The sequence below is a fragment of the Phyllostomus hastatus genome, unplaced genomic scaffold, assembly GCF_019186645.2.
Source record: "Phyllostomus hastatus isolate PE091 unplaced genomic scaffold, TTU_PhHast_1.1 phas_scaffold_78, whole genome shotgun sequence".
Classification (NCBI taxonomy): domain Eukaryota; kingdom Metazoa; phylum Chordata; class Mammalia; order Chiroptera; family Phyllostomidae; genus Phyllostomus; species Phyllostomus hastatus.
In genome coordinates this window covers 106,868,100-106,892,944 of record NW_025334041.1, presented here as the reverse complement: position 1 = coordinate 106,892,944, position 24,845 = coordinate 106,868,100, and the positions used below count along the sequence as shown (strand labels likewise).

The 24,845-nt window shown below is 43.3% G+C and overlaps 1 protein-coding gene across 3 annotated transcripts in view; it reads left to right on the top strand.

The window, feature by feature from the left end:
• Positions 1 to 24,845, top strand: part of CAMKMT (calmodulin-lysine N-methyltransferase) — a 343,336-nt gene that overhangs the window by 258,276 nt on the left and 60,215 nt on the right. For 2 of the 3 annotated variants that reach the window (XM_045827125.1, XM_045827123.1), the window contains exon 4: positions 24,158 to 24,205. The exons of the other annotated variant lie outside the window; for it this stretch is intronic. In XM_045827125.1, the coding sequence (XP_045683081.1) occupies positions 24,158 to 24,205 (48 nt within the window). The remainder of the gene's footprint in view (positions 1 to 24,157; positions 24,206 to 24,845) is intronic. 3 annotated transcript variants of the gene reach the window in all.

Here is a 24,845-nt window from a genome sequence, read left to right as displayed (position 1 = left end):
CATATGTCAAATTAGGCAGCTCTTGCAATCTGCATGAGAACACTGGCTGCAGGAAGGAAGAGAAGAGACACCTGGGAGCTTCTACAGAAGAAATGATTCTATTTTGTCCTTCAAAAGGGCCACATCGCTCAACCATCAAACTGACTCAGAGTCCAAACAGACCAGGAAAAATATGGAGGCAAGGAAGAATTAGGAGAGGCAAGTGAATTTAGGAGAAGAATTTAAGTTTAGATAACTTGCATTGACACTTCAGAGACACATGCAGATCAAACTGTGTCTCAGGCATTTGGAAATGCAGTCTTGATCTTTGGAAAGAGGTTAAGAGATTTAAACTTACCACTTAAGTATATGTAAGGGAAAAAAATGAAGTGGGATGGGAAAAATTGTCCAGCCTGTATTGGGGTGGTGGAAGGCAGTGATTCTGAGCAAAATTTTAGACAGTTTCATTGGGTCTTTGATTGTCTAAGAAATAAACATGGAAATAATTTGGGGCTTTCTTTATCCTAAACTTGATTAAATTCTGCTACTTCCCCTTTACCTGTTTCCCACTGCACTGCCCTCTCTCAGCCTGATGACAAGGTCGAGGGCTTCTCCTGGGCCCCTGTCCCCCTGCGCGTGACAAACAAACTAAGCGGAGTCTGGTGTTCAGGAGCGTACCATCCTGCAGACAGAGCAGATGGCTAGGGCCCGAGATCCAAGTTCAGGAAGGGCAGAGGGGGTCCCATCACACTCTCCAGTCCGACTCTTTGGATCTCCTTTTGGCTCCTGGTTGCTGGTCTCATTAGTTAAGGATCCGTGGAGAAGTAACAAATTTGCCTACCCTCACACTTTTTGCGCTTATAAACTTTAGGTCTTTGTACAGGACATATACAGAGTCTGAAGATATAAATGAACATACTCACCTAGGCATTTCATAACATGTTCTGAAGTGGACATTTCAGCTGTGGGAGAAGCGAGACCCCGGAGACCTTTGTATCAGTTTGTGTTCTTGCAAAGAGAACCTCTACTTCAGACCACCCCTCACTGCAAGCTCCAGGATCCAACCGTTTCCTGCTGGCCCTTCCCTTCTTCCAACTTTAATGGGAACTAACACCCCATTTTTCTCTGGGGGACTGTGTTGACTAATGCCATCATGACCCACTCCCCTACTTACTTCTAGCCCCCGCAGAAGACATCCCCATTAGCTCTCTCCTCGGGACCCTGCTCCCTTTTAGCCCTCTCAGAAGTTGGCAGTTGGTTCTCTTGCCTCCATCTACCATGGCTCCACACCGCTGTTTTCCCACTTCTTTCTCCTGCCATCATGAACGTATGTGGCGATATCGTTCACCTTAAGAAGAGGAAAGTCCTCTCTTGACTGTGGAGTACCTCCAGCTACCTTGTTTCTCTGCTCCCCTTCACAGCAAACAAACACAGACTGCTCTGCTCCCCCTCTATCATTCCTGATTCACTAGGTCTGGAGAGGGGGTTGAGAATGTGCATTTTTTGTAAGTTCCCAGGGGTTGCTGCTGACCCCGGAACCTCACTGCCTCAATCCATTCAGTGTTTTCCACACCACCTTTAGCCAGTCCTTCCTCCACGGTTTCTTAGAGATTACACTCTATGTCTAAAACATAGCCCACCTCTCCTGCACACCACAGTTTTTTTGGGGGGGGAGAGTCAAGGAAGTTCTTCACCTATCAATCTTTTCCAAGCCCTGGGTCACCTGAGAGAGAGGTGATACCCCCCAGAGACCTTTGCATCAGCTTGTGTTCTTGGAAACACAACACTCTGCCAGGCCTCCCCAGTCCTCGGTGCAGATAGGGAATGTTTGCAGTGTTAATAAATGCTGCAGTTCTGTTGAAAGTTACTGTGTAGCTTCTTAAATGTCTCAGTAGTATTGATTAGCTGACTTTGTAGTCACCTTTAGGAGTGTACTGTGTGATGCAGTCATTTTGATACACTATTAAATCATGAATCAAACTCAGCATCTTGTCACGCTCTGGTCCCAAGTCTTCTCACTTAAATTTCACTTAAAATCCATATCCTTTTCTGTCACGTTTGTCCTCCACCTGTCCAGCCTTATCTGTGGCCCCCATGTAGTTTTCTAGGACATGCATATGAGTCTCAAATATCTTAATAGTAAAGCCTCAAATGGGTAGTAGGTATACAGAGTAAAAATCAAAAAGAAATAATTAAGTCTTCTTGTTAGTTTATTTAAAGCAAGATTTCTGAACAGTGACGCCGTGGACTTTTTGGGCTGCATAATTCTTTGCTGTGTGGGGCTGGCTACCCTGTGCATGAAGATGTTTCGCAGCATCAGCGGACTGCACTCACGAGGCCAGCAGCGTCGCACCCCCACACAGCAGGACAACCAAAACGATCTACAGGCATTGCCAGATGTCCTCTGCTTGAGAACCACTGATGTACAGACACCTCACGCTTACCTTTTTGTGGATTTTCTTTGTGTGTGAAGTAGGATCTTCTGGTTTGGACCTTTAAATTTCAACTCCCGAACTTTTTAAACCTTCTCCATTTCTTTCCTATTCTATATTTCTCTTACATCTACAGTGAAAGAAAGGCTTATAGTTTTGTGATTGTTCTTAACTGATCCTCAATCATATTTGTCCAAGACAAAGGCAGCCCCCACCAAACACACAGAGGCAGAGCCCAGGACAGACTTCAAGTTCTTTTCCTGTCCTTCCTGCAAGCACTGATCTCACCATAGGATGGTGATAGTGGCTGTGATTAATATACTTTTAACTGTAATGTGATTATAGAAAATCATGCCAAAATTGCTCGAGCTAAAACTTGACCTGCCTTGACGGGATGAAGAAAACTCAATACCATTTTCCCTGACCCTCCCCACCCCCCACACTCCCCGAATAGTCTTGCTTCTTAATGAGTAAGAGTAGTTTAAGCTGCAATTATTTCCTCTTACACTGACTGTCCTTTTCACCCGGGTTACTCTTTGGATGTATAATAGGGAGATAGCTGCTTGCGGGCCAGCGAGGAGGTCTAGTGAATGGCAGCAATACACACTTGGGAAGAGTGCATTCCACTCTCAGCACAACCTGCCCGAACTGAATGCAGCTCACAAGTGGAGTGGATGGAGCTTTTTTACAATTTCAATTTGAAATGCCACTTTTCTAGTTTCTGTGGCTAAAACAGTAAATAATTTTGTGGGTTTTTTTTTCCAGCTGCTCTTAGTCTGATGTTTGCTGAACCCCTCTTGAATTTACTTTTGCAGAACAAGACAACCATTTGTGCCATTAAGGCACTGCTTGTTTTCGGCTGAGTTTAGGGACCGTCTTCTCAAATTTAGTCTCTTTTGACATGAGCAGAACATCTATTCATTGAAAGGGAACACCAGGAGACAGCTGAAGAGTATGCCTCGGGAATGTGGAGGGCATTGCGTCTGTGTCTCCCAGTTTCAGGAGCTCAGAGTTCCTTTATTTGCCAGACTATAAACCAAGCTCCGGGTTAGTGGACACTTTTGTACGTTTATAGTTTTGTGTTGACTGAGATAATAACAGCTTTGAAGCATTAGAAGATCCACAAGTACCTTGTGAGTCATAAAAAACATCTAAATAATAACAATGTTATGTATAGTTTGAGATTTAGGTGGATTTTTATCTATTGGTAGCCATTTATTTGAAAAGAACAGTTATTATAAATAGACATTTCATAACCATGTACTCAAATAAATCAATGCCTGAGTTATCTGTAATTTTCTCTTAATGCAACCTCAGACACCGGAATAGTGCTGAAAAAGGAATAATAATCTTCATTAATTGTGTGTTTCTTGGCAGATGGCAGAGAACCTCCATATATAGGATCTTGTTTGATTTTAAAAATTGACACTATGAGCAAAGAAAGAACCCGTGCAGTGAATGGCTAAAAAAAAATAGCCAAAGTCCTAAAGATTATTATTACCTGGACAGTGTGGTTGGTTGGTTTGCTGCAAAAGGAGAAGTGTTCTGGTTCGGTGGTGGTAGCTGTACAAACCAGAGCACTTGCTGTAAAACCCCCAAACAAGGGAGAAAGACAGATAAAGGACCCTGGCAAAACGACACCCGAGGAAAGAGGGAAGGATGCATGTGAAGGGAGACTGGAGGATGCTGGAGAGCACTGGGAAGAGAAGCAAAGAATTAAACACTGATGTGAGCAGCTGAGAAAGGTGGGGCGCTTTAGGATGCCCGCCCTGGGCGTCCGGGGCTCACGGAGTGAGACCACCTGGCGCACGGTTGGCTCCAGGCACCTGGGAGCTCTCCGCACCATCCCAGCGCAGTGACTGCTCTGTGATGAGTGAGTGAAGAAAAGTTTGAATCATGTTGGCTGTTTGTTATGTTCCAAACCTTAAGCATTATCTTAAAGAAGAAAAAGGTGTTAACTGAATTTTCCCCACAAGGAAAGTGTGGAATTCCTCGTTGTCTGATACGGCTGATGACACTTGGACATGTCCACCGGGTTTATCGGATACCTCGTTTCTGGGCTAAGTTGTATGTAAGACTTGACTAAATACAGTCCACTTATTATTACATGAACTATTTAAGATGGGAGGAAAGGTGGAGAATCAAAGATGGTTCTGCAGCCCAGTGTGACTTTTACTGGGTTATTTACTTCGATATTTACATTGGCGTTGTCCCCTCCCCCCTCTGTGTTACAGTGGCCTGTTTACATCTGTCTTCTCCACCAGACTCGCAGGGACCATCTTAGCATGCGAATCCCAGAGCGCAGTCTCTGGCCATGGCTGGCGTTTAGTAAGTGTTAGTTGAATAAATGATTGAGGAAATAGATACATCTGATCTGACACTTCACCGTGAACAAAGTAATGCCTGTGCACAATGGCAACACAGCAACACCTGGAAAGCTTAACTGCTTGCCTCTCAGACTGCTGTGAAGCCCCCGACCTCCACCCGAGTGCCCTACTGTAATCTTTCCCCAGAACAACAGAAGTGGTTAAGTGTTCAGGTGTCAAAATGCTACCCTGCTGGGCTGAGGGCCGCATACAAAGTTATATTACATTGAGTCTGAAATGCTAACAAAGCAAGTAATTAAGCTGAGTAAGTGCTAACTTGCTTGAAAGCAAGATTTGAAGCTGATAAACCAAAATGCTGATAATTAAGAGTTGATTATACAGCTTTGTTGTTTCTCTGCCCTGCTAATAGCCTCTCATTCTTGGTGTGTAATGATTTCTTCCCCACAAGGGGGGAAAAAACCCCAACCATCAATCTTCTCCTCCTCTCCTCTCCCATCCCCAAGTAAGGTGTGGCTCTGTCCTTTCATAAACTAATCCTCCACCTGCAGTCTTGATCCTTCTCTCCTTTCTTGTCTGTCTCTTATATCTTTTACCTCTCCCTCTCCAGTAATTTCTTCTCTTCTGTTTACAAACATACTCAGGGGTTACCATCGTTTAAAAAAAAAGCAAGCCAGCAAATGAGAGTGTGAGCATCTTCCCTTATTCTACATCCCCTTAAACCTCTACCATCCTGCTCCACTGCTGTCCCTGAACTCTTAGACAAGGCATCTGCATTCCTTGTGTGCTTTGCCTGACTGCTGATTACCTCTTACTCCCCTTATACGTTTCTCCTGGCTTCAGCATTCTAATGAAGCTCCTTCAGAAGTTACAGATATATTCTTAATTGTCAGATTCCCCAATTTTTTTCCCTTCCCTTCCCTTCCCTTCCCTTCCCTTCCCTCCTCTCTCTCTGTTTCTCTCTCTCACTCTCTCTTTTACTCCTCACCTAAGGACATGCTTAGAGGGGAAGTGAGGGAGAGGGAGGGGAAGAGAGAGGGAGAGAAGCACCAATTCAAGAGAGAAACGTCGATTGGTTGGTTGCCTCTCCTCTGTGCCCCAAACGGGAATCCAAACCCACAACCCGTCCATGTGCCCTGCTGGAATCGAACCCGAGACCTTCCACTTTGCAGGATGATGCTCCACCCAACTGAGCCACACCGGCCAGGGCTTCATTTTCCTCCCTCTTGGTGTCATTTTCGTATGGTTGGCCTACCCCTGTTCTGAAATGCCCCTTTGTAACTTCCATGACATCTGACTTTTCTGATTTTCTTCTCGCCTGTTTTATTACTTTTTCTCTCTTTCCTTTTCTTACTTCTTTCCCTTCTTTGTTCCTTTCTTTTTTCCTTTCTGGTAATGGAAGAGAAGAAAGAAACTAATATTTATTGACATTTAAACTAAATCTTATGCCAGAATTGTACCCACTTTTCAAACATTATCTCCTTTTATCCTCCCATCAACCCTAGGAAGCGAATATTATTATCCCCATTTAAAGTGTTTCATTTGCCTATTTCTTTATAATTGTGGTGAAATGTGCATCATATAAAATTCACCACAGCAGTCATTTTTAAGTGTACAGCTCCGTGTCACCCAGCACCTTCCTGCTGTCGGGCAGCACCGCCGTCTGTCTCTGGGACTCTGTTCCTCGTGCGAAACTGAAACTCTGCACCCGCCCAGCACTAACTCCCAGCCCGTTGCCTCCTTCCCCTGCCCCCGGCAGCCCCCTCTACTTCCTGTCTCTGGGAACCTGACCGCGCTGAGTACTGTGCATAAGTGGAATCTTACAGAATTTGGCTTTTCACAGCTGGCTTATTTCACTTAGCATAATGTCTTCAAGGTTTGTCCATATCGTAGCGTGTATCAGAATTTCCTTCCTGTTTAAGGCTGAATAATATTCCATTGTATATATGCATCACATCTTGTTTATTCATTCATCTGTTTACTGTCCTCATTTTATAAATGGTCAAACTCTGGCTCACACAAGTGAAATGATTCATTGAGGTTACACAGCTTTTCTTCTAAAGTCTAGCCTTAGTCTGCTCTGTCTCTGTCTCTGTCTCTGTCTCTCTTCTCTCTCTCTGCTCCCCCTCCCTCCTTCCCTCTTCTCTTTGCTGATTTATCCCACATTTTAAATTGTAATCCCCAAATAGCTCTCAAATGTATATCCTAACTTTAATTTTGGTACTGAATCTAGCTCCATAGTTCTAGTAGATCTTCCAGAATGTCCCTCCGACGCCTTTGACTCGCCAAGCACGAAAACAAGCCCATCGTCATTTTATCCTGAAAACAGGCTTGTCAGTCTGACACCCTCATTGCTGTTGATCTACCACAGACTCCCCCCTCCCACCTCACCCTCTGACTCATCCCTGAGCCTCTTTTCCCTGCACCCCCCGAAGGTAATGTCTGAATGTTCTCTCCGGTGTGCCTCCTGAATGCTTTCCACGCTCACCCACTCTAGCCTTTCTGACTCTGGAGAAGACGTCCTACAGTTGGGTGGGCCTCAGAGCTTGGGTTGGGCTCCACCCCCAGCTCAGCCACCCCCTGGCTTAGAGAGGAGAGAGTGTCAGGCTAGTCACCTGACCTCACTGAGCCTCAGCTTCCTCATCTGTGTGAGGAAACCCAATGAGTGAGGTATTTTGATCATTAAATGGGGTAATATTTGTAAACAGCCCAGCACAGTGCCGAGTGTATAGTAGATTCTAGATAAATGGTCATTATTTCTTTGCTTTTATAATTCTATCTTACTACTTCTAGTTCACAAGTGTTCTTCCTTCATAGGATTTTTCTCTTAGTATATTAGTCATGTGCAGGAAACAAACCCCTAAATTTTAGCACTGTGTTTTATTTATAGTGTTATTGATTCTGCATACCAATCAGAGGACAGTGAGCATGTTCAGGGTTGGCCCTTCACATTTATGCTCAGGATTTGATTTGGCATTTAAGATTCCTAAAACAATCTTGGACGGGATTCTATCTCTTAGACTGCCTCCTCAAAGTTGTCTCACTCAAAATAAGTGAAGCCTGCACGATTTATTGAGCCCAGTCTTATTTTCAAAAAGGCTGCTATGAAGTCAGCAAAGTGACATTTCCATGATTAAGATCAGTGGGCAGGATTAATGGAGAGGCAGCATGAGCTGATTCATAACTTTATTTTGAGTGTGCCAAGAGTTTTAACTAGGATAAGGAGAGTCAGCAAATACCCTCACTTCCCTCTCCACCTCCCTGCCCCCGCCCCACACCAAAGTGCAGTTCAATAAGAAACAGACCAACTTGTCCATTTTCAGCAGGAGGGATACCTGGGCAGAAGATTGTCTTCAGTTCTTGGACTTAAGCTCCTGTAGGCAAATTAAACCCCAACTTCCGTTCAGCAGTCTGCACTCCGGGGAGCTGTCCAGAGTAGCCAGGTGACATCAGCTGCCTTGAAGATAGAAATTCCATGTATCGGATCCTGAACTAACTGTGGTCTTTACCCAGAAGGGTTGCTGGGTCTCGGAAAATCCACTACCAGAAACAACAAAACCTCCACACAATCTTTATGTGTACTTTGTTGGAAGACATGCAATGGCTTAGTAATGACTAGGCGTGGAAAAATCAGACTTGCGATGCAGCACTTGGAATTGATCCTTTCATGTTCCGAACAGGGAGCAAGTAGGCAGTGAAGATGATGTCGTTAGTGCCCCGTCTTGTGCTAGACGTGCAGGTATCGTCATGTACACAGTTCTCCGAACTGAGCGTTCCCGGGGGCTGCTGCAGAGCCTGCCGGCAATCACAAGGCCGCTCGCTCATCAGCGAACAGCATGACCACTCTTGGTGCCGCACTCTGTGGTTCAGGCAGGTCTCAGATGGGCAATCTACCCAAACACTTGCGTTGGAAGCGTGACTCCCATCTCGTTTCTGAAGTAGATGATCAAATTCTAAAGACCAGTTGCCTCAGTGTTCTTTTCCCTTCGCCCCGCAGGTTTTATTCGGTAACAACAGACAACACTGCTCAATGGGTAAATTAGCAGCTCACGAGCTCCTCTCTGGTGCTTCGTGTTTCATTTTCCCTCTTGTGAGCTACACTGTGAGTGTGCACATTTGTCTGGTGTCTTCTGAGTTTTTCTTCTGAGTTTTTCTTCCGATGGCCCCCGTCCCGTCTCTTCTCAGCCCTAAAAATGGCATCTCCGGTAGTCTGTGTTCATGCTTTTGGGAAATGGCAGACTCCGCTACTCACTTTTATTTACTATATCTATCTTGCCCCAAATCCTGCTTTTCAATCATTCTTGAGAATTTTGGCCTTCTGGCCTCTATATTAAGTTGAAATCTCCAGGAATTTTAAAACTGGGTTTTAAATTGGTTTGACCCAAACAGAACCTTAACAAAATCCTCCTTCCGTTCCTTTATGAATCAGTTGCCTCAAACTCTTTTGAATGAACCATTATGGTTTACTCTGAGCTGGCTGTCAGAGTCACCTCTTGGAGTTCAGAATCAAAGTATAAACTCAAAAACTCAAGCTCCAGTTTTTTCAGGGCGGGGGAGTGAGTGGGTGAATAAATGAAGGATATTATTGTAAGGATTCATTTGGCGATTCTCTTTGCCTCTGCCCCGACACCCTAACATTGCAAAATTAAATTTCATAAATGTGGTTCAACATTTGGCAGTTGCTGTATTTGATATTGGGCCGCTGCCGCGCTCTCTGCCAATCCCCCCCCCCTCATTTTTTTTCCACTCTGTGTACTTGTCTAGGAGCAGAGGGTTCAAGAATAAATGTATTGCCAAAATGAAGGAAAGCAGTCTTTGAATTTCAGAGTGAAGAATTGCAAAGTGGCCAAGAGTCTGATTACCAGTCAGGCTTCTAGATGGTTCATTAATGAAGCGATGCATCACCCACAGGGGAAAGACGTGCCAGTAGTGTTTTACTCTAGGCACTGGCCTTCCTATTTAAGGAAAACTAAATGCATAGCATACACCATGTTAGAAAACTAATTTTAATGTTAACAATGTATTCAGTGTTATTCTTGTAGTGATGAGAAAATATTCCAGCCTTCATTGCCTTCCACAAATAAGTTGGTGGAAGTAAACGAGGTGTGCTATTTCAGTACCAATTTAGCAGTACCTCTGCTCTATTATCAGCAACATGCACAGTTGGCTCATGGCGGAATGCGCACACTCTGGTCTGTGAATAAGCATCAGGCTGACTGTGCAGGATGATAATTGCTCTCCCTGCACTTCCTTTGGCACCTACTGATGTCTGCTAAGTGGTTAGTAAAACATTTTTGTAGGAATGTCAAGCACTTCTAAAAATTTGAAAGACTTCGTTTTTGATTGTTCTTTTTCTTATGTTTAACTTTGAGGGAAAGTTCATGCAAAGCCATTTCACTGCTGCTGTTACTGCTGGCAGATGTCTTAAATAGTAGGGTTCCAGAGTATCTGCGCTTGGCATCTTTTAATCAGTTGTGGGTTTTTCGCGTTACACTGTAAGACGGGCTGGATGTGTCGGGATATCAAGTAACGGACTTCAAATGCATGGCAAATTCACTAAAGTGAAAATGATTGTGGGGGCTCCCGCATTCCCCCTGCAGTGTATGTAAAACTGACTTTTAAAGTGTTTAGTGGGTAATGGATCATGTAAGGTCAGTACTAGCCATGGCGGCCACGGCTATTATTTTCACTTTTCATGGGAGGGTGCTCAGCAAAATGAGATTGTCACACTCTTTTTTTGAGAGGACAGCGACAGACAGTTAAAAGCCTCTTCATGTAAGGATGTTATTTCATAAAGACACCAGCACTGGATTATCCCCTTCACTTTAAACTTCTGCCAGCTTGTACAAAGAGATAAAACAAAATAGCCCCGGTCCCAGGGGTGGGGAAGTGCTGGCCAGCTCAGCCTGGGTCCCCAAGCTTTCATTCTGATTAGTCAGATGTGAGGAAAATTCACTTAGGCTGAGAGGTGAATTTAATACCAGTTATGCCCATGCTGTTCATATCACAACCATTTTCACATGATGCCACTTAATTCCCTAAGAAGCAGAAAGGTAAATCGGTGGCCGGCCAGCAAAGGTGTCACAATGCATTAAGACCAGGACTCGCTGCAGGGGATAATGGTTCTGATTGCTGTTGACTCATGTCCCCACCAACGGCCTCATGTAAAATAAGTGACATTTAAAAGACATCAAGATGTGAGAAGAGGGAAAGGAGAGGAAAAGGAAGACAGAGGAGGATAAAAAGTACATGCGAGGAAACTTGCCACCTGAACGTGCAGCAGCTTTCCCACCCTAAGTGGCAGGAAATGATAACTCAGCGTGCCACGGCTGACCTGCACTGAGCTTTTAACTTCCTGTCTTGTGTTTTGAGAGAAAAATCTGCAAAATTGCTTCTGGGAACTGCTCCAGCATGTTATCATTTATTTCCAATTTAATTTTTTTTAAGTTTTATTCTTTTGCCCTTGCATATCAGTCTATTCATCTCCTTAAAAGCTTTGGGCTGAATCGAGTTCGGCAACGGGAGACAACAAGAGGCAGTCTACTTTCTGAAGGCCCATTTATGTCTATTTTTATAAAGAGAATCAAATTCCAGTTTACAGTAAGCATATGCTTTAGTTGACATCTGTTTCTAAGACTTGGACGCTTTGTTTGCATAACAGTCGCCAATAAATGGCCTTGTTTTAAGTCTGCTCACTGAGTTGTATGTGGGCTGTTCAGCTGGGGATTTTAGCCGCAGCTGATCCCCTGCCGCTCATCGCTGATAGGAAGGGGGAAAATCCGAGGAGCCCAGTCCTATTTATTAATGCAGATTTTAACATTCTCAATGAACCACTTATCCAGTGTGATTCCGCAACCAAATCCTTATTTGCTCAGGCAGAGGAGGGGGGTTCTTCAAAGTGCTGAATTAAAGCTTACCAGCTTTTTTTTTTTTTTTTTGGAGGGGGAGGGGATGGAGAGGAAGGAGAAGGAGCGAGGCCCTCTCTGTATGTAGCCAGTCTCTGAACATTCAGAGTACGATGAGATCGAATCTTTGAACAGGATATCATAAACCAAGCTTATGTTTACCAAATTTATTGTTAGCCGAGAATAACAGACATTCGTAGACCTCTCTAAATATAGGCCTTTTGTGCAAACTCTGGATGCTTTTTCTTCAATAGCACTTAAACATCAGTGTAGAGTGTGATAGAACTGGGTTGCTTCCTTCATTCATTTGATTTTGTTTCATTTTAGAGCATACCCCATTCTTCATGCATGGGAGGTAGGCACAATAATCAAATATTTCAAGGTGTGCATGTGCCTATCTTCAGGATCGTTAGTGCTAATTAAAGAAGTTTCTATTTGTGTTAAGCTGCTTTAAAAATGAAGCTAATCCATAGTCTCCATAAATCTGCCCTTTCTCCGCCTGTGCCCTGAAAGGCGTGCCAGCAGTTAAAAATATTAACAGTGCGAGGATGGGGTCTCTGTGCCCTAGAAAGCAAGCCTGATTAATGGAGGGGTTTGCTTTAATTCTCTTATGTATACAGAAGAGAGCTGACTCTAATGTGTTAGAAAGCGTAGTGTTCATTGACTTTCACATACTGAACTTTTCCCCCTGAGTTACTGTATAATACTCAGTAATCGTTTATGAAATGTGTAACATTTTAAAAGGGGATTTACATATCAACTTTTCCTAGTGGAATCAACAACAGTAGCATGAAATGTATCTACTCCATTTACTCTTATCCAGTGCTCCTACTTTCTTTTTCCCTTTAATTTTTATATATGGTAAAAATTTCATTGAAGAGAGATTTTAGATGACAGGACTGTAATTTTAAACCCAATAGAAGAGGTGTAAGCAATTTGAGCTTAGCTGAAGCATAATCTTAGGTTGTCAAGAAGAAACCCATTCTCCCTATGCTAATCAATCAGTGTATCAACCAACCAATCATCTCTTCAGCTTAGCATATATCCTAAGGTTTGATATATCTATTAACTGCCCATCATGCAGCTGGTCTGTGGATGATGAGATTCCCCCTATCTTGGCATTTGGCGGCAGACGACTAAGCTATCACAGCCTCAGATAAATACCCAAGTGGAGATTTCAATCCTGTTCCTGAGTGCAGAGACAATCCAGAAATGTTGAAAATATTCTTTAGAAGAGAATGTACAGAAAATTACATTTCTCAACACCATGGGATGGGTGAAAATTGTATATATTACATGATTTCCCCTCCCTAGACACAACGAGATAAAATGAAATTACTCTTTTATTATGATTGGAATGCTGGTAATCAAAATAACTGCTGAAATCTGCTACAAACTCTTAATTGCAAGACAAATTACATGGAGGCATTTTGAGTAAGTAAGAATAATGACCATTTAGATGATAAATTCCCTGAAAACAAACAGAAGCCCAATTTTATAAAGCAAGGCACATAATCACTGTAATTCGGGAGAAAGGGGTCCCTATTTCCGAAGACTGTACATTGCTTCCTGGCCTCGTTTCAGAGGTTCTGATGTTAGCTTAGCTGCAGCCGAATGCATCTATAGCCCCTTCCACCAGGCAGTGTGTTGGGGCATGATTTGGAGATAGTGAATGCTTCTGTGAAATTGTTTATAGAGAAATAGAAACCCAAAGGACTTAAAAGCAAAAGGGCTTAAATTTAATGGTGAAGAGTCTGTGAATATGTTGCACTTGGAATGAGTGTGATGTGTGTCTTCAAACACTGACTTCGACCCGGAACGTGAAGTGCACAGTACGCAAACTAAAATCACGATATCTCTTCTACACCATTGTTCAAGTTTCTCACTCTTAAAAGAGAACCAAGGTGAGGTATTATGAACTGTGACTCAGCCCAAGCTCAGCCACTGGGTCTTAACTTCATTACGTGGTATTTTTCTGAAGTGCCCATGAAACATAGTTAGTGGTTAGTCTCAAGATATGTAAACACTATTTCATATTCTTCCAAAAGATTACTGTTTTCATGGCAATTATAGTATGGAATTTAGACTTCTCCTACAGTATTTGCTCTGCCAAAATCCTTTCAGTGCTATTGGCCAACATAACCAGGAGAAAACTATATTTCAGCCTGGATACAATGGTCTGGGTTTGAAGCCATTTAAATTTTTTTTTGTTTTTTAGACTTTATTGATTTATTTTTAGGGACAGGGGAAGGGAGGGAGAAAGAGAGAGAGAGAAACATCAATGCGCATTTGCCTCTCATGTGCCCCCATTAGGGGACCTGGCAACCCAGGCATGTGCCCTCACCGGGAATCAAACGGGCGACCCTCTGATTCACAGGTTGGCACTAAGTCCACTGAACTACACCAGCCAGGACTAAAGCCATTTTTTCCCCCATCATTTACTGAGGGTGGGGCCCAGGAGGAGGAAGTATGGAGTCCACGGTAATATGAAGTCTTTGGTGCTGAAGAGAGAAGGAAATCTGTTTTCTGCCTAGAGAGGTCCAGCATGAGTCCATAGAGACCATGGTGATTTCTCCACTCTGAACAACTCAGCCCGTGCACTTTGGTCTCAACTCAAGAACTCTCACATGGCCTGCTGTGAAAGGGCCAGTAACAATATAACAGCTCTAGGATTTTTCTCAACAGAAAGATAATTGTGGTGTCAAGTTCAGAGCAATAGTTCAGTTTAAATAGTATTATTTTGAAGGCCCTCCTCAAGCAGTGTGATTCTCAGAGAAAACACTTGCTATATGGGTTAAGGTTACAAATTTTATTATAGCAAAGAGAAGGGCATCCTCCTGCCTCCCCACCCCTCCCCCCAGAAAAAAATAAAGAAAGAAAGCAACACAGAGAATCATTTTCTCTATCTCAAGTTATTTACAGGGCCCATTCTGGAACTCATTCCAGGCTACTATGATTAGAGACCTGCATGCTTATTGATATTCACATAAGCCCCAGACACCAGCAGCCATGACATACACTATGTGCAAGGAGGCAAAAGGATTGATTTAGAGAAAGATGGCCCACTGAGAGTGGATTCTTTGTTGTTGGCCTGGAAACTTGTAAGCATGCAACTCTCAGGCCCAGGACGAACTTACTCCCCAGAGCATCTATCCTGTCTTCTGGTGATAATTGTCCTGACAGTTCTGCAGATTGTGGATACAGATAAGAGAGCTAGTGAAAGTGGACTGAGTGCAATTAGAAACTTATCCGCACAAGAATTGACCTGTGATTGCATTTACAGGTAGAATCAGCTCCTGAGTAGATAAATCATATAAAGCTCAGCAGATGGCTCTGGCAAAAGAAGAGGGATTCATTTTTTTTTAATTGGTGTGAGTTCCAGGTTTAGAACGTTTTGCTACCATTCTATAGGAATTCAACATTCTCTCACATGCACCATGTAAACATGCCACAGGGAAGCAAGAGGAGCGATGAGTTCACTCCCTGCCCTCAAGGAGCTTATGGTCAAAGACAACATAAAGAAATAGACCAAAGTATCTTTATGAAATCTTGCAGGTAGTATCAGTGAAATTTCTTTATCAGGCAGAGTATGATTAATGTGTGCTCTTCTATTCTGAATTCTTTTCCATGGGAAAGGGGGCTAATACTGTGGTGAAGATTAAAACGAAAAGTAGAAGACAAGACAAGATGGACAGGAGAAACTGAGGGGAAAGAAGGGAAGAAAGTAATGGACAGAGTACCTGGTCTGTTCCATGGGTGCTGTCTACATTTTAGGCAGGGAGGTCTTGGACTCTGTTGGGGCTGGGGAGGGGGTGTTCACCCAGACACCAGGTACCAAGGGTTGACCACTGTCTTGTTCTGCTTGGGCTGCCTTAACAAAAAGCCATGGACTGGGTGGCTTCAACAACAGACATTTATTTTCTCACAGTTCTGGAGGCTTCAAGTCCAAGATTAGGCTAGCAACACAATAGGTTTCTGTTGAGGTTTCCCTCTCTGCCTTGCGGCGGCCACCATTTCACTGTGTGCCCATGTGAGCTCTTTTTTGTGATGCCCAGGTTGGATGAAGGGTGTCAGTTACTTTCTGGAGTCTCTTGTAAGGACACTAATTCTGTCATATCGGGGCCCCACCCTTATGACCTCATTTAACCTTCATTACCTCTTTATAGGTCCCATCTCTAAATAGAGTCACATTGAGGGATGAGGGTTTCAACATAGGCATTTGGGAGTATATGGTTCAGTCCATACCCTCCACCAGCTGCAGCTAGAAGGAAACTCCCCAAAGTCATCTTTTCCAACCTGCTGTTGGAGAGACCACCATTAACCAACACACAGGCCATGGATCTTTGCAGGATTCTGGAAGCATTGTGTCTGGCCATTAAGTGGTGGGATAGAGGAAGGAAGAAAGCATGCACAGAAAGAAGAGGGTGCATAGTTAGTACTTTACAAATACTCCAAATGGGTGAAGAATAATGACCTCTAACTTCTTTGTGGTTCTTAACTCATACTGCTGTAGACTGCTTATAAGGCCCACATCACACTGTGGTATGAAAGCATTAATTGAATAGAGACAATCAGAATTTCTATGTGAATGATGGCTGGAAGTAGCCTTCTACCTGTTCAACAACGGAATGGGGGACCAAGTCTTCACTTGGCTACACAAATCTCTTGATGGGGTCAGTGTTTTTTTTAAACCCTGAGGTATATACATTTTACATCCTATTTTAACTTTTAAGTCTAATGGGAAATTCTTTAGAGTAACTTAAGAATGAGGAAGAGAATTAGGGGAGGAAAGACAGGATAGATGCTAGGACTGTCCTTTAGGTTTAATCTGTGACTTTCTGACAGACACCATTGTTAGCCCTCATCTGGAAGGGTAGGGCTTCCCTTAGAAACGAGCCTGTGAATATGGTTCATGTTAATGTACCAATGTCAGTTTCTTGGTTTTGACAAATGTGAGATATTGACAATGAGAGAAACTGGGTGAAGGTCATCCCGTGGCTTTCTGTGCTATCTCTGCCACATTTTACGTTTCTGTAAATCTAGAATTATTCCCAAGTAAAGAGTTTCTTTTTAAAACCCAGGTGCATGTGCTTTACAGTAAACATGTTTAAATAAGAAAGCCCAGAGCTCTACATTTTGGGGAGCATTTTCTCAGTGTTTCTGCAAATAAATGCTCGTTTAAAGTAGGTATCTGAGTAGCTGGTGGCTCACCCCGCATTTGCAAACATTATCATCAGATCTATAGGTCCCTATAGGGTCATACTGAAACGCTCACTCGTTTGGTACTAAATCAGAAAAAGGAGGATTTAGAATTATTTGACTTTTTAGACTGTCACTTGGTATAAAATAAAGCAAAAATGATCTCTTGGTATGTTTACTAGACAAAGCTTACGGTATGATATTGTAAGTGCTTTAAAGTTCGTGTTTTCTACTAGGCTTGCTGTGTGGTGCGTTCGTGACCATGCAAAAGTGTCTACTGGCCCCTTGAAAGTTAGAGGATGTCCGAAAAAAACTTAAACTCGTAAAACTTTCTCTCCAAAGTGTGGCAATTCTTGGCTACACTAGTAAACAATTGGACATGTGCTTAAATACAATGCAGTTTTTTAATTCAGATCGTCTTTTCTTCAAGTACGCACATCTAATGCATCTGTGCATCTAATGATGTGTGTGTATAATAGAGGAGACAGTATTTGATTTTCAATTTTTATGTTAGTTTCCACTCTGTTCTGTGGCTGTTTGAATTTGGAAAAACAAAAAGGCAATAGAAAACTGTGTGTCTGTATCACTGTGCTTACTGCCGTGTGTCACTTACGGTTTTGTGTCCGTCCTTTCCCTTGAAGAGTGAACTCATTGAGAGTAGGAAATGCGGCTTCAGTGTGTAGCCCAAGTCAATATATAGTAATGATTCAATAAATATTTGTTTGAACGAGCAACTGAATGAAATCACATTCCAATGAAGTACTTCCATTTTGAAAGGACCCCGCTACCTGCCTCTTGATTTGCTGTCTTCATGGCCCTTGTTTTAGGACGGCCTCACCGTTTGGACCGCTTTTTCTCGTCACCCTCATTCAGCTATGTATACACTGACCTTTCAAATCTGTAAAAAGTGTTTAAAAGAAAGAGAAATTGTTCCTGTTTCAAAACCTATTGTAATGCATTTTCAAATATGTCATACATATCTTTGTTAAAATTAAACCAGGGATTGGTTTTGAGCGAATAGCCCTATATCCTTACAGATGCTGTGGATGGATGCATCTAAGCTGCTTATTATATTGATGGGTTTTGCTGCTCTGCAGCAAATGAAAACAGGCAGCTGCTTCCTCCATCAAAGCACGGAACAGCCTGAGTTTTTATTAACTGAGTGTTCATTTCTTCTATTGCCAAAATTCTTACACAAAACAAAAGAGCAGTTTTAGCACATTATTGCCTAACTAGACATGAACAACTGACAGCAAGTGATAAGCCTGTCCGCTTTTCACAACTGGTAATCATTTTTGGAATAGATGTTTTAATATAGTTGAATATAAATTTTGTAATTTACATCTACAATGGTACGTAAATTTATAGATCCCGCTTGTTGCAGAAGAATGAGGCTATAATCACAAAAGGCTTTTCCCAGTGTTGTTTAATTTTTAATGACTATTTGAAAAACTGGGGCAAGAAAATGAAATCAAATTAATTTCTTTAAAAAAATACGAAAAGGTGCTGAAGATAATCATACAAGTTGGTTGGAGCCATTTACACAGCGCCCCAACGCAGCAAGGTTGCCATGTTTACAGCCAGGACGTGCCTCGGTCTCCATTTCCCCATTAGTTGCAGGGCGCCGCCCAAGTTTGTGCAGCAGCAGGCATTTCTGGAGAGCAGACTGTCGTGTTTCCTTCGCATCCATGCATGATAATGAGCAGGGAGAAGGAAGGACAGAGACCACCCTGGTCATTTTGCACAGCTGAGATTCTCAGCCAACTCTCATCCTTATTTTTTTTAAAGCAATCTGAATATCCGAATATCATCCATTTATTTTCAGATAGAATGACAAGAGAGGGGTTTGTTTCAAAGAAGTTTACAATGAGCCTCAACGACATGTTGCCTTATTTACCAAGTCAGTTTGCTGAACAGTGGTTTCCCCTTTGGAACTTGCTAACAGCAGTTCCTGTGGAAAGAAGGTAGCTCTCCTCCTTCCCCCGTTGCCACATGGGGCCAGGAGGAGGAATGGGGAGTGAGGGCCGTTTTCTAATAACCAACTCCAAAGAAAGGGAGCTCTGAGGTGTACAGGTCTGGAGACCGGAAGTCCAAGATCCAGGTGTTGCCAGGTTCGGCTCCTCCTCGGTGTGCAGAAGGCCTGCCCTGTGTGTCCTCGTGTGGCCTTTCCTCTGCGAGTGTGTATCCCTGGTGTCTCTCCCTCTTCTTTCAACCAGGAGACTCAGCAGCATTAGGTAACAGTGGAATGATGATCCTGACCTCCCCTCCTCTCTGGGTGCCAGCACCTCTTGGAATAAAGGCAATTTTGAAATGCTGGGGTGTGCATCTCCCAAACAACCCTGATAAATAAGTCCTGTTGTGTAAGAATCCTAATACCCAGGCCATTTAATGAATGTACGGCATCACTTTGGCACATGTAGTGCGCACCTCCCGAATACGGTTTTCTCTCCTGCGAGGCTTTCCCAAATGTGCAGGGCATGTACTACTCCACATGGAACACAAGGCTTTCAATTTGTTTTGAATTCAGCCACAGTGCTCACCTGGAAGTGAGATAAAGCTGGACTTTCAGGCAGGAAGCTGCTTTAGAAATCAGATTCGTGAATCGCTGGGAGCTCGGGAGGTGGGAGCCACACTCTCCTTACTCCTCTTTGGTGTGCCGAGTACCAAGTGTGTGTCACGTTGGCCAAGTGGCTCACTGGCTGAGATAAGGAACAATTACAATGATTTATAATGCTTTCTTCTTTGTTCTGCTCCATGTGACACACTGCTGCTCTTACATGACATTTCAAGACACAGCACAGTCCTATTTTATTTTGTAAAGTTCAGCAACTTCCTTTAAAAATTTTTTTTATACTCACCCAAGAACATTTTTTTCATTGCTTTTTTTTTTCTTAATAAGAAGAGGAAGGGGGTGGGTACAGAAACATTGGAGCAAAAGAGAAGCCTCAACTGGTTGCCTCCCATATGCTCCCAGACTGGGGATTAAACTCACAACCTAGGTATGTGCTCTGACTGGGAATCAAACCCACAACCCTCTGGTGCATGGAACCACACTCCCACCAGCCAGGACCACAGTTGTGCTTTAAAGGAAAAACGGTGATATCAAAATGATGGCTGATCGCCCCACTCAGAGGAAACTGAGCATAGCAAGATTTGTGGGAGGGTGTTACTTGGGGAGGGGAATGAAAATCTTTTTCCCCCTCCTCCGTGTCCTCCTTCCCCTCTTTATTTTTTACTACGGGAAGGCTGTGCTGTTTCTGAGAAAATCCAGATCATGGTTCTTCTTCTGCTAGGAGCTCTCTGGTCTGATTCTCTGGGTCCACCTTTCCTACTTTCTCGCTTTTCCTACTTTCTCCACCTCTCTCACTTTCAGACATCCTCTGTAACCAATGCGGATGGAGCATCTTCTCTCCGGGGCCCAGAGAGCTGGCACTGGGGAGTGTTCTACCTGTGCTGGGAGACCGTGGGGAAATGTCTTCTGTCTAAACAGTAGTTCGTTGCCCTGAAGAGGAGAAAATATGTTTGGGGAAAAAAATACTGCATGTAGCTAAGAAATGTGCTCAGTGTTAGGAGGGAAAATTGTATTTGAGGAAGTTGTCTGTTATTAATATGCTAGATTAACTAAATAAAAAGCTATCACGACTTGAATATGTAGATGTAGTGCAGCTCTTTTCTGAAGCTGTGAGACTTAATTAACAAAGGCAGTTCTAATTCAATTAAGATAGACGTGAAGACTTGCCTTCTCTAAGACTGTTTTGAATACTATCTAAAACATTTCCTGGTAAGGATTTAAATTTGAGATTATAGTACAAATAACATTTTTTTAACCAATCTGATTTTCTTTAAAATGTCATGAGCTAGCGCTGGCTGGGTGGCTCAGTTGGTTGGAGCCTGGTCCCATGCGCCAAAAGTTGTGTGTTTGATCCCCGGTCAGGGCACATGCCTAGGCTGTGGGTTCGATCTGTGGTTAGGGTGTGTACAGGAAGCAACTGGTTGGTGTTTCTCTCTCACATAAACATATAAATGTTTCTCTCTCTCTCTCTCTCTCTCTCTCTCTCTCTCTCTCTCTCCTTCTCTCTTTCTCTCTCAAATCAATAAACATATCCTCAGGTGAGGGTTTAAAAAAACATTTAAAATGTCACAGGCTACAGCCCACTGACAATTGTATGACTTTTGTTTGGAAATGCAGATCTAATCATCTATAGTCATTAGATTTAGAGATGAAAGAGACCTCAGAAATTCCACCCTTCCATTTTATTCTCGAAACTGGAGTCCCAAATTAGTTACTGACCTTGTCATGAGAACTAAGAACTAGTTCTCTGGATTCCAGGACCAGTCGCCAGGGTTGGGACAATATAGCAGGGCTTAAGAACCTGCGCTCTGAAGGCTGAGTGTGTGGGCTCAGATCCTGGCTATGCCATTTCAGCTCTCTATGCTTTCCTGTCCCTCGGGGTGCCCCTTAGCTGGCCGTAGTGACAATACGTACCCTATAGGGTTGTTTTCATGATTAAATGAGATATTCCACAAAAAGTGCACAGCTCAGTGTTTGCCAAGTAGTGAGCGTTCCATACATAATGCTAAGAATAACACAATAACCATGATAAACCTTAACTGCACTGATTTTGCACTCTTCTAATTCACTTCATCCTCACATCTATACTTATAGAGTAGACAGTATTATCACTTCCAGATGAGGAGTTGTTGTAAGGAGAGTTTAAGTGACTTACTAAGGTCACAAAGATAATAAGCCTCAGAGCTGTCTCCCAAGTTCATGTCTTCGCTGTATGAGCCGCTGAAGCTGGGGCTGCGGTGCGCTCCTTTTCCTCAGTGGTACTTCAGCGTCTTCCTTGTTCTGTCTCCTTTTCCCATCTGTCATCTAGTTGCTTTCCTGGCATCTGCTTTAAAACTGACCCCCAGGCTGGTGGCTGGGCCTCCCGGGACCGTCTTCCCTTCCCGCCTCAGCGTCAGTGTGGGGCTGGGGCTCCTTCCATCTTTCCCGGACCGTCACATTCATAGGTCTCCAAATTAAAATTTAACTTTGAAATTTTAATATATTATAATCAAATCATGCCCATAAACTAACCCCTTTTGTGGCTGATAGAGATGTACTGTTGAAACACTGGGTTAATTTTTGTGCCCCTTTATTTCTCCTCCTTCCATGGGCTCATTGTCTGTCCTGTAGCTTCAGATAGCTTCTCCAGGACCAGGAGAAGAAGTGAGATGGCAAAACGACTTATGCAAGCCCTTGTGTTTGCAGTCTAGTGTGCTTTGCGATCTAGAGGTGAAGAGTCACTGCTCTCTCGAGTCAGATGACCTGATTTCACATTCCAACTCTGCGACAAAATACCTGCCCAACTCAGAAGGTGGCTGCCTCCCCTCTCAGTGCCTTGATTTCCTCACCCACCTCCTAGCGCCTGGGCAGCAGTCAGCAGCCAACAAATGTTAGAATGTCCCAGGGCCACTCCACCTGCTCGCAGTGCTGGGCTGTGTGAGCACTCCCTTTCACTGGGCGGTGTGCCCGCCTTCTCTGGGGTCTGGCTCCGCCAGCAGAAGGAGGCCCACTCTTAGTAATTTACCGTCCAGCGCACATTGGTAAACGGGCCAGATTGGGAGGATGAGTATAGAACAAGTGTTGTCCTTGTATATGGAATTCAGAGTGCCCATTGCTAGGGCAGAATTTCCCAAGGTTAAGTTTTGGGTTGATTTTGTGGGTATTCTGTTGGAAATAATAATCTCCCGGAAAATATCATAAAAATATAATCACGATTAATAAAATATCCTCGGGGAAAAAACATGTCGAAAATAGTAACAATGGCAACAGCAGCAGCATCAATAGCTAACATTAAAAAAAGAACAGCTTTATTATTTGCTAGGCATTGTTCTAAATGCCCTACAAGCTCATTTGATCATCCTAACAGCACTATGATTAGGTGGTTTTTTTGCTCACACTTAACAGATAAGGGAACTGAGAATACCCAACAATGCTGGCTAAAGTAGCACCTCCCCCCAGCCCCCAGTTATTCTCCATTTCATGAGTGTTTTATTTTCTTTGCAACATTCATTACTATCTGAAATTATCTACGTGACTCCCTGTTGCCCCTATTGAAGTTTGGGCAAGAGTTATGTGTTATTCACGTCTATATTCTTAGCTTCTAGAACAGGCTTTGGTACCAATAATTATGTGTTGAATGAATGAATGAGTGAATGAATGAGTAGATTAATAAATGAGGCAGAAAAAGTTTAAGTAGTTTGTTCAAGGTCATGCAACCAGAAGAGCCAATATTCAAATTGAACTCTGTGTCTAACTCCAGAGCATGAGCTCTGGTTCTCTATTATAGCTTTTTATAGCCTGAAGTCTTCCTAGATATCATCTAATCCAAACCTACTGTTTTGCAGATGAGGGTTCAAAAGCTCAGACAGGCTAAATGACTTCCCAATATCACCCTGATTGTTAGTGACAGAGCAGAATTGGAGCTTAGACCCCCCGTTAGTGTTTTTTTCACCATGAATTCAGCCTCCCCAGTTCCTATAAAACTGAAGAAAAATCCTATATTCTTTTGAGGTACATTATCCACCCACTTATTCGTGCCATACACCTAAGTCATTCTTGACACTTCCTTCTCTCTTACCACCCCCTTCATCTAATTAACTATTAAGTTTTGTCAGTGTACCTTCTAAATATGGCTCAGATCTTTTCACTTTGCTTCACATCCTGTAACCGTCACCCAAGCCACCATCAACACCTCTGTAATTGTAGTAGCCTTCTACTTAATTTCCCCTGCCTGCCTGCCTGCTTTTGCCCCCTTTCCATCTATACTCTCTACAGTAGCCAGGCTTATCTCCTAAAATGTAAAGCTGATCATACCACTCTGTTGCCTAAACTGTGTCATTTATTTTAAGGTGCAAATTCAAATTCTTAGCGTGGCCTTTGAGCTTGTGGGATCTGGCCCCTAACTACTCTCTCTTTCCCTTTGTCATTTATTCTGCAACTCCATGGACCCTATTTCCATTCCTAGAAATCAAGCTCTTCTCTTCAAAGTTTTAATTCATGAGGCTCTCCCTCCAAGAGCTATTCCCTCTACCCCTGGCCCCCTTTTTCTCTTCTACTTGGCTCTTCATCCTCTGGTCTCAGCTTACCTTCGTTTCTGCAGGGATGCATTCCCTCGTGGACTTCTTCCAACCTCCCCGCTGACCAGGTCAGGACCCCCATGATACATTCTCGGAGGTACCATGCAGTTTTCCCCCATGGCATTTATTACAATTGTCATTAGGCATGTTAGTTGTGTAATTATTTATTTAACATCTCCTTTCCTACTAGGCCAGAGCTCTAGTGACCGTGCTAGCGATCCCCAGGGCCTGGAACATGGTAGGTGCCCAATAAAAATGTATGGAGCATTCTGTAGTTCTCTTATGGATTTCCATTCTGGGCTGTATTATCAATGACAAAGCAGAAAGGTTTAAGAAAAAGGAGACAGAGTGTAAACACTAAAAACAGTCTGGAAGGCTTACCTACCCATTCCAGCACAAGCAGCTTTGCATTTTAGTAACATCCACCAGTGCATTTCTTCTCCCAGAAGAATCTGCAGCTTCTCTGGGGGTGTGTTGGCCTCTCCATTTGACTCTCAGGTTTGAGAGAGGCCTTACCTCTGACAGCTGCAGGATGGGCGTGATCATTTACTTTGAGGAAGGTGAAGGAAGAAGCTGTTTTGGGTGGACGTTAGCTGATCACAGAAAGCACGTCCCTCCGCTGTGAGAGCGGGATGTGTTGTCGTCGTGGGGCCGGTACAAGGGTTGGAGTGAGAGGGGGAGTCCGCAGCGCCACGTGTTGGAGGCTGGCTGTCGGGGTCCCAGGGCCCCTTGGAAATGAAGTGTGGGCAAGCAGAAGGCCCTCAAATGAAAGTGATCTAGAAGGACCCGTGCTTAGCTATGGATGCCTGTCTCTTAATATCTAACTTCATTAGATACGAAGTTACCTAATTCTATATGTAAATTCCCTTTCTGTATTC